Below are 10,536 nucleotides of genomic sequence, written 5' to 3'. Positions count from 1 at the left end.
ATTTTTTTTTTTTTATATTAGTGCAGTTCTAACATGCATTAATACAAGCTTTGTGGAAAGAAATCTTATTTGGCTGCAAGTAATAACCTTGATTGGCCTTTTTTGAGCTAAACAGCTGTGGGGTTCATACTCTTAACTCTTCTTGCATGTTTACTGCAGTTGAGACTTGCATGAAAACACTAACTGCCTTCTCTCTCTTCTCCCTGATGTGCACCAAGGCTGCCAGACAGATCAAAGATAGGTACAGTACAAAATCTACACTTTTTTTTTTTGCTTCTAACTAATATTTTTCACTGAAGTTGAGCTCTTTTTCAATCTGAAAGCAGCACTCTAAAAGCTTTCAATTTCTTTTGGATTTTCTTACTTGGTGTTCTTGAAAACAAAACCCGAGACTACTGCAGCTAAACTACTGAAAGGCTATTAAAAATCACTTATGAGTGTTTGCACTTTGCATGTAATCACTCTCATGCTCTCCTTTTTTATCTAGTTCAAGGGTCTGCAACCTATGGTACATGAGCTGGATCTGTCCACCAAGTGATTGGATCCAGCCTGTGAAGCTTAAGCACATCTGCGTTTGATTTGCCAGCTGGGGATGTCTGCAACAGTTCTGTGGGAGGCTGGCAGGGAAGGGGCAAAGTGGTGGTGCAGGAAGCAGTGGTTGGCACCAGGAGCTGGGTCAGAAGATGTAGCCTGCCTTTGGAGCCAGCTCCACTAAAGCATCCCACCACTCCAGAAGGTTGCTGATGTGTTTTGTTTGGATGCCTCATGAAGGAGGAGGATGGGAGACTTTAAAAAAAACAAACAAAAAACCCCAAAGTGGCTATATAGTTCAGAATTTCTATTGTGTACACTTTGATGTTGACAGCATTCGTTTGGATTCATGATTAGAGTATCATGATTTTATATCTTAAATTCTCTACAGGCTTTAGTATTTCAACACATCTGAAAAATCCTATGTGCTTTTTCTAGCTGTTTTATTCTAATGTTTACAAAGACTGAATATCTTTCTGGTGATATCAACAGTTCTGCTCTTGATGGGTTCACTGTCCATGTTAGACTCTTAACTATGGCATCCTCTTTTTGGATGTGAAGTCTTCAAACCACTTTTTCGTCCAAAGTGGATTAAAATGCCACAATTTAACAAGCATTTTTATTGTGAAAAAGCTTAAGATAAACCTAACTCTCTTCTGGGCCAGTACAATCTATTAATCATGCTCATCAATCTGAGACCACTCTAGCAGTCTCCACAGATATTTAAAGCTGTTTTTTAAAGCTCTTGGATGCAAGTTGTTTGAATAGAAGATCACTTGGAAAAAAACTTCCAGAATGTACTACGGATCAAGCAGACTAATGTATCCTGAAAACTAAAATGTATAAATTCAATGGCCAAATTGTCAGAAAAGCTAAGGCATATCAACACTGTCCAAGCACTGCACCAGACAGCACTGCTCTGTGTACTGCCTCTAGATCTGGAAGTAATGTGGCTACATTAGTGAAGCTCTGTGCTTGCAAAGGTAATTCTAGTTTTAGGGGTGGTACACACAGACTTGTATGGCACTTGTCCAGTACAGTGGTGCCTTGTGCCTTGTTCAGGCAGTATACATTTGCCCTTGCTTCTCCTGCTGGAGTTCATGGCCAGGTGAAATTGGCATTCTTTGTTAATGGAAAAGCCCCCCCCCCGCCCCCCAGCTATACAGAAAGCATCTTTTGTAGAAGAGTTTTGAAGAGAGGTGGTAGCAGGTGTTCATGACAGCAGATGTTGAACTGTCTGTCAAATAGTTAATCCTTCATAGATTCTTGCGAACTCCATTTTTAAGTGCTGCTAGTTGAAATCAGGGTTGTCAGGTTATGAACTAACTAAAAGTTTGATGGGGTCCTGCATGGAGCATGTGCCCCATGCTGGTTTCCTGTGCCATGTATAGTGCATGTGGCCAGTCCAGCCCCACATGCCATGTACAGCATGCACAGATCCCAGGGCTTGTGGTATACAAGGCCCCTGGGGCTGGCACAGGGCATGTGCTGCCTGTAGCACAGGGAGGGGAGGGGAAGGGGGGGTCCAGGAAATGAGCTACATGCAGTGAGCAACCCCTTGTGCTGCTTGCAGTACTGGGTCCATCCTGTGTGCTCCAGCCAGCATGTGCCCCATGCTAGCTCTGGGGACTGCATGCACAGTGAGCCCTAGAGCTTGTGTGTGCTGCATGTAGTGCATGGACTAGACTTGGCACTGCAGGCTCTTCTCAGGGTGGAGAGTTTGGCCCACAGACTGACTTTTGATGCTCATCTTAGGGTTTGACATGCCACGCTGTTTTAAGTTTGAGCTGGTCTTCAAATTGCTTTTTAAAAAAAAAAAAAGATTTGTTAACAAGGAATTGGTTGTTTTGGCAATTGGTGAGAGCTTAACTTTTTGATCTGAAGAGTGTCCACAGTAATATACCACATTTTGTTAATGCGCTTTTCTTGCCTTTAGAGTCACAATGGCCTCAGCATTCCGCATCTCTTTGAAACCTAAGGTCAGTGATAACATGACTCACTTGATGGTGGACTTCTCTCAAGAAAGGCAGATGCTCCAGGCTTTAAAGTTCTTGCCAGGTAAAACTAAAGTCTTTATGACTAGATTAATTTTCTTGCTGCAGCATTAGGGATGAACAATGTAATTACAGTAAAAGCTGTGTTAACCAGCACTTTATTAGTCAGAAAACTATTAACTGGCATCCGAGGGATGCGGCAAAAACAAAACCAGAAGTACCACTTCCGGGTTTTGCTGCTGCCACAAGCAGAGTTCTTGCCACTTCTTTGGCCCGTGGCCCAGGGCAAAGTGGCCTGCACAGGGCAAAGCAGCCTGCACAGGGCCCCCCATTCCTGTCCCCCAGCACACTGACACTGGGGAGTGCACCAGATGGTGCACGTTTGATTAACTGGCATCCTCTATTCCTGGGGGATGCCGGATAACAGAGCTTTTGCAGTAGACTGCACATTCTCAGAGAACCATAAGCATTTTCTTCAGCACTTGGGAATATTATGGGTCTGTATCTCATGTTATACAAGTATGCATTTGTACATGTTCAAATGAGTTAAGGCACTAGCCAAGTTAAGCCAGTAGAGGTGGCAGTGGCACTTCTGAGTTCCTTAATTCATTCCCTGCTATCAAGGGGTACCTCCTTGCTAGCTAAACTAGCAAGATATTAAGTGTAAAACTAATCAAAACTACATTTATACATAATGTGCCCCCTTATAAAATTCCTACAGTGCAAGGGATACAAATGCAGAGGCAAGAATTCTTCCCTTAAGACTTTGCTGTATTCTAAAAGAGGGTGCAAATTTTAACTCTAAACTTCTTGTATTAGATGGTAATTTCATAGATATTTGGGTTGGAAGGGACCTTAGCAGATCGAGTCTGACCCCCTGTCCTGGGCAAGAAAGAGCGCTGGGGCAGATAACCCCAGCCAGGTGCATGTCCAGTCTCCTCTTGAGGACCTCCAAGGTAGGGGAGAGCACCACCTCCCTTGGAAGCTCCTTCCAGATTCTGGCAACACTTACCGGAAAGAAGCTCTTTCTGATGGCTAACCTGAATCTGCTCTCTGTCAGTTTGTGGCCATTGTTCCTAGTTACTCCAAGGGGTGCCCTGGTAAACAGAGCATCTCCTATTCCTTGCTGCCCCCCACGATGAATTTGTAGGCAGCCACAAGATCACCATCTCTGCCTCTCAGCCAGGAGGACATGTTTTGACAGTTCAAAGCAGGCCACCGCACTGGGAGCATCTTCCAGGCGATAGCTGTCCAGATGGCCAGGCAGGGAGCACACATGGCAGTAGTGCTGCACAGAGGCCAACTCTGCAGCCACAGCCTGCTGGCAGCTGGCCCAGAAGGGCAGGTGCTTCTACTGGCTGTGCAGTCCCCATCCAGGTCTGGCAGGTGCACAGCAGGTCACAGCCAGGTGGCAGCCCCCACTGCCAGACTGCTGCAGTGGGTAGAGGGTGCAGGAAACTCTCAGGGCTGCTGCAGCAGTCCAGCTGGCACAAGGGGCTAGTGTCCTCGGGTATCAGTTGGCTGCGTTCCAGAAGCTCCTGAGAGTGAGTAGCCCTGAGGTACTTGCAAGGGCAGCTACTTTTTGTACTGATGGGGCCAGGATAGGGCAGCTTTTTTTATACTGCTGGGGACAGCGAAGGTGGTGGCCTTGGGCTCTAGCTCCCCCTGGCTGCAGATCTGGGAGGAGCCAGGCAGGGTTATTTTGCCCCAAGTGATACAACTTGCTTCTTAACAAAGTGCATGTCCAAGCACATGCGCCGAGGCAAAAAGCCCCCACTCAAATTTGCTTTGCCTCTATTTGAGCTGCTGTAAGCGCACATGCTTGCATGTGTGGATGCACCACTGGAGGCTAAGGATGGCAGTAACAGCTCAGTTGTTCTTGGGTCTTGTATGTAAAGGAAGAAGGTTGATATGTTGCTTGCATTGCTTACTTTCCCACAAATGGGTACAAAATTGGTCTGTTGCAAGTTGCTATGCGTAGATCCTAAAACATGCACAAGAACATGTACAAAAAAGCACTGTTTCCAGTAACTTCTACTGTGCAGCTGGCTGCTCTTTTCCACCCAGTGTTAGTGGGTTGTATATTTAGTTGAGAGAGACTGTTTTGATCATTTTTTTTTTTTTTTTAAATGGGGGTTCTTTGTAATTCCATTTGAAATGGAATTCTTCTCATGCAGTGGCTTTTAAACAGGGCCCCATGGGATCCTGAGCTTTTGTCAGGGGTGATTAGAGGGTCTCCATAGGGACTGGGGGTATTGGTAGTATTGCTTACACTTACCTGTCTCTGTTTACATCTCCAGAAGTTCTGGAGGCAGGCAGGAGCTGCTAACTGCAGTCTTCAGTGCATATGCACATCTGGCAGCTCTGCTATTCCCTCTGTAGCTTTCCTGTCAGACAGCAAAGTGCATTCTGGGGAGGCATCAGTTGCTGAAAGGGCAATGGAAGTCATCAAAGTGTGGGCATATTTATATGGTAGTAAAGATGGTGTGTGTGTTTCTTCCACCTGGCAGAGGTGGTTTTACTCTGCCAAAGCAGGTTTCTGCTCCTGCTTAATACCTTTGGGTGGGCATGCACTTCACTTTTGCCAGCAGAACTAGAGTAGTGTAGACCAGCCTTTTTTTTTCCTAAGGGGTACAATTGCTGCAACTCCATACTGGTAGTTCTGTCTCTGTGCAACTAGAACCCGATAATCCAGATAAGAAGTATACAGTAGAAGCCAGGCTTGGTTAAGGGTGTCTTCAGTGATTTGTATTTTTTTTTTCCATTGGGAGATAATAGGGGTCTTAAATTTGTCTAAACTTTATGTTCACATTAACCACTACACTTTTTCATAGTAAGGGTGTTGGGTTCATAGTTACAACTTGCACGTCTAGGTTTTCAGCACTTGTGCTATAACACCTTAAGTTGTATTGGTACATTGAAAAAAGTTGTTTGTTAACTCTTCATCCCTGCACCAACCACCCCCAGTCACTAGTGCATCTTTTCTCTTCAGTGGTGATTTAGCTCCTAAGCTGGTTCTGTATCTTTTTATTCTCCTGAGAGACCTGAATAAGACCACTGAACCAGATGCAGATATAGTGTTCAAGTATTTTCACGTATTTCAGCCTAAAAAGTAGCTCTGGAAATGACACTATTGTACTTGGCAAATATGTTCCTGTAATAGTAGCCCAAGTATTGGAGGGCAGAGGAAACGAATCCACTTTTAAGAAATATGATAAATGCTTTTTGATATTAAACACTGGACATCTCTTTTCAGCCCATGAATATTTTGGTGTTCAGAGGCTGAAATGATTTTGATATTTGAACTATTTCCAGCTAGTAGTGTTTAAAGATATAAGCCCTTAAACCTTGAAATAGTTTTATATAGAGTTTGACTGACATCTGATCATGCAAACTGTGTAATGTTATAATACAACATTACTGTATACATAATGTATAATATTATACATTATAATTATTATGTATTATATTATACTTGCATTATAATTTTCCTCCACAGAGCAGAATAGCTTGTTGCAAAGTGTTCCGATTTGTGGGAATAAAGTACAAGGAGTACTTTAAAGGGCTCTGAAAATAGTTTTTGAAGAGGTCAGGAAATTGAGTGGAGAACTACCTTTGCAAAAGGGTTCTTGTGTCCACCTAAACTTGACTCCCAAGGTTTACTGAACATAGCAGGGCTTAGTAATTTAAAAGTACAATGATGTCTCAACCTTCTGGCTCTGTGGCAGGCAATTATTTTGGGCAGAGGGCCGCTTACCGAGTTTTGGCAAGCCATCAAGGGCTGCCTGGCAGGTAGCCCAGGGCAAATAAATTTAGAAAATTTAATATTTGGGAGCCCCACGGGCCTGATAAAATGGCCTGGTGGGCCACATCTGGCCCCCAGGCTGCATTTTGCCCACCCCTGTTCTGCCTTGTTTGCTCTGTATTCACTGGTTTAGCTTCAGAAGAGAAATTTGTGAAGTTGTCTGTATGGTGAAGTGACAGCCTACTGGCAAGGCTTGATCTTTTAATTAAGGATGCAGTGATGAATATTATTGGCCAATAATTAACCAGCCATATTGGCTGATGCCAATCCGATAACCAATATGCAGCCTGGCAGATTGGAGAACAGCATCCAGCAGGCAAATCTGGGAAGGGGCAGATTGAGGCCCATATAGGGAGGTGGGGCAGGCACTGCCCAGCTCGGGTAGTGATTGTGCCCCTGGGAGTGGGACTTACTGGCTGGACACTGCTCTCCAAGCTGCTGGGCTGCATTTCTGGCTGCGTGCATGGCAGCTGCATGCATACATGCAGCACTTATTGATGACATTATCAGCTACACCAGCCAAAAAAAGCCAATTGCCAATTATGTTAATTTTCTCTTTATCAGTGCCAATCCAATATGGACCAGTAAATTGATAAAACTCTACGTAGTACTTAAATTCTCAACTGTTCCTTTTCTTTTTAATAGTACATTCTTCCATGTATAGATTACCAGTGTACAAGCTTAATTTGAGCTTCTCGTTATTTGATGAATTTGTCGAGAGAATTTTAATGCAAGTGGGGGGGAGGCTGTCCAATGTGCTTGAAGGTGCTCTTCAGGTAGTGGTTATCTGAGGATGCTGATCTGCTCTAGTAAGAATACCCAGTCATGATCAAGGAGGATCAATAAAAACATCTGGTTACTCAAATCTGTTTTCTGAGCCAGCTTCTCACTATCATAGTCCTTACCCAAAACCAATGCATTGAGGATTTTGTAAAGAGAGACTTGACACTTTATTTACTTTTTCTCAGTAAATATATATTTTTAAATCAGCTTGGGAGACTTCAAGGAAAACTAGATCTCAAAATTAGGGGATTCTAGGCCAGTCTTAAAAATACATGTCTTAAAAATAGCCTTGTTCCCAATTGTTTCCAAAGTGGGAAATAACTGCTTACTCTTAGCAAGGGTTTGAAAGAAAAATAAACTAGCAGTTGGTTACTTCTACCAAAATATTTTATATTGGTACAGTCTTACATGTTTTGATGTATAAATTTTGTTAACCTAGTATCAAGTACTCTAAATAGTTTATTTCATAGGACGTGTCTTAGTATTTTCATAAACTTGGAATATATGATAAAAGTCTCTGAATGTGACTATTGTAGCATCTCTGGAGTCTTTCTATAAGATAAACTGTGCTCTTGCTATGCAATGTTATGAGTGCTCTAACAAGAGTTGTTTTAAAAAGATATGAAAGAGAATTGGGACAACTTAAGAGCAGAGCATTTTTAAGGAAGTTATTTTAACCATAGAATGACAATCATTAATCCCTCCAACTTTTAACTAGGGAGACCTTATTATATGGTTACTGTTAGTAGAATATAAAATTGGATCCTTTTCTAGCACTAACTTGTATTTCTTATCAAAGTGATCATTTTAATATTCCCTTTCATATATGCATTCTGAGTGAAAGTCTGCCAGTGCTTGTTAAAATGCTGGAGATAGAATAAAGTTGGTGAAAGGAATGAGTGCCGTTGAAACAAAGACAATTTACAATCCTTTGCTTAAGAGAACAAAGACTACAATATTATGATTAGTAAATCCTTTTCATCAGTACTTTTAATGTGCTTTTTGTCTCTTGCAGTTCCTAAAGCTCCAGAGATAGACACAGCAGAGTGTTTGGTAGCTGACAACACTGTAACAATAGCCTGGAGAATGCCAGAAGATGACAAAAAAATTGATCATTTTGCTCTGGAATATAGGAAAACTAACTTTGATGGGCTTCCTCGTGTGAAAGATGAAAGATGTTGGGAGTTAATCGATTATATAAAAGGCACTGAATATACATTATCTGGTAATAATTGCTTATATGCACTTCTCTTGAATGACCTCACGCAAGATTGATATAACATTTGAAATTGGCATTTTTGATAAATCCAGCATGGATTTCGTGTGTGTGTGTGTGTGTGTGTGTCCTTCAGTAGCAAACAATTGGTAAAAATTAAAATATCCAGTAAATTTTAAAAGGGCTTTCAAATGATCAGCTGCAGGGGCCTTATTTATATAGACTCCATGTGTCCTTATTTTTTGTTGCTACTCTTCCTTATTAGAGGCAGAATTTAGAACATTCCTCTTACCTTCCTTGAATTTTTTATTACTGTTTGGATCCATAAATTAAATAATTATTCAGTTCTTTTTTCCCCCCCAGGTCTAAAATTTGACTCCAAATATATGAACTTTAGAGTACGAGCTTGTAATAAGGCGGTAGCAGGGGAATACTCTGACCCAATAACTCTGGAGACCAAAGGTAAAATTTGGATTGCATCTTTATATAAATATTAAGAAAATGGTATCTTAAGCAGCAAGGAATATGTAGTTTAGTAGAATTTTAAGTAACTGAACTTTACATCAGATTGAACTTGGATGTAAGAATTGTATGAACTATAATACAACTTCTTTTGGCTGGTATTTATATTTTAAATCAAGAAGCCAAAGGCAATAGATACCTTGTTTCTAGTGCAGGTTATGTGGGAGGGAAACTTTAAGCTGCTTTACTGATATGCATGCTTGTCTTGGCCAGCACTTGTTTTCAATTTGGATGGTACATCATCTCATCTGAATCTGAAAGTTGAAGATACTTATGTTGAGTGGGATCCTACTGGAGGCAAGAGCCAAGAAAACAAAATAAAAGGAAAGGAGAATAAAGGCAGGTGAGAACTGTAACTTTTTGTAAGACTTATTTGATGCCTTAACTTGATTAGGATTAATTTGTCTATGGCACTGGAAACTTTATGTAAGTATTTGTTAGAAGCATTAAGTTCCTTTTGAATGGACACAACTATCTTATTGCCAGCATTATTGACAGTTTCCTGTACGCAGTGTTATGCCAAAGACCCCAACTACAGGTCTTGCTTGGCACACGTGACTGCCTATAAATTGGACCAGGAAGTGATGGAAGGCAGGGGTGGGAAAACAGCAATAATACCACCTTTTTTTTTTCTTCCATGCATGTCCCCCAAAAATTTTCCTCCTTCCTAAAACATGGTGCATGGAGAGGGACTTTTGTGGAGTAATGACTGAATGCTGACCACATGCAGCAGAAGTGAAATCCACTCATCTGCCTCCCTTGCCTTCTGCTGCTCAGCTAAAAAGCTAGAAGTTTAACTCTGTCACTGACAGCTAGGCAACAGCTGTGATTTAAGTTAAATCTCTAGCTTTTGGCTGCAGAGCAAGGGGAGGAAGTGTTGCAGAACGGTGGACTTCATACCTGCTACACAACCTGGGGGAAGCACAGAACATGGTGATCACTCCAATATTTCCATGCCAGAGTGGAAGCATGGGAACAAGCTCCCTTGCTTAAGATGTGAACCCCAATTTTTGGATGGCTTAACTTTTTTTGTGGGGGGAAAAGGAGGGTGGGAGAGTAGGTATGGTATGTGATGTAACAATGGTATGTTCCTCTTTCACAGCAGCACAGTTTCTTCCCAAGAACCAGGATAGGAAGGATTTAGCAGTGGGTTAAGGCAACACTTCTCAACCCCTGGGTCGCGACCCAAAAGTGGGTTGCAAGAAATGTACAAAAGGGTTGCAAATGAACTTTAAAAAAAAAAAGAGAGAGAAAAGAAAAGATTCTCCTTTTTAAAAGGGGAAAAAAACCATGAGAAACCATGGCTGCTTTTCCATTGCAGGGTGGCAGAGTTCCAGCCTGCAAGGGGCTGCTTGTGCTGCCCCTCACACTGGGGACAGAGAGCAGCAGGTAGGAAGTGAGGGGCACTGGGTCAGGACTGGCCATTTGTTTACAAATGGGTCCTAGTACAAAAAAGTTTGAGAACCACTGGGTTAAGGGACATGCAGCACAACTTGAAAGAGGTCTGTCAAAAGTGATTTTTCTCTTTTGGACTTTCTTTTTAATATCCAGTTAGGCTCTCTTATGTAGAATATCTTAAGTCTACTTTACCTCTTTTTTTTTTTTAATTCAGGAAGCTAACATTATTTTAATTATTAAAGCTTCTTAAGTGCCTTGGTCTTGCTTCTGACATGCCTGAATTCCAT

General features: G+C 41.9%; 1 protein-coding gene across 4 annotated transcripts in view; it reads left to right on the top strand.

The window, feature by feature from the left end:
• FSD1L (fibronectin type III and SPRY domain containing 1 like) overlaps positions 1 to 10,536 on the top strand; it is a 61,802-nt gene that overhangs the window by 27,408 nt on the left and 23,858 nt on the right. For all 4 annotated transcript variants that reach the window (XM_019517096.1, XM_019517095.1, XM_019517094.1 and 1 more), the window contains 5 exons: positions 219 to 241; positions 2,468 to 2,589; positions 8,129 to 8,338; positions 8,693 to 8,791; positions 9,065 to 9,194. In XM_019517096.1, coding sequence (XP_019372641.1) covers positions 219 to 241; positions 2,468 to 2,589; positions 8,129 to 8,338; positions 8,693 to 8,791; positions 9,065 to 9,194 — 584 coding nt within the window. The remainder of the gene's footprint in view (positions 1 to 218; positions 242 to 2,467; positions 2,590 to 8,128; positions 8,339 to 8,692; positions 8,792 to 9,064; positions 9,195 to 10,536) is intronic.

This window comes from Gavialis gangeticus, unplaced genomic scaffold (genome assembly GCF_001723915.1).
Source record: "Gavialis gangeticus isolate Ggan-Ray unplaced genomic scaffold, GavGan_comp1, whole genome shotgun sequence".
Lineage (NCBI taxonomy): Eukaryota > Metazoa > Chordata > Crocodylia > Gavialidae > Gavialis > Gavialis gangeticus.
This window is presented reverse-complemented; position numbering and strand designations above follow the sequence as displayed.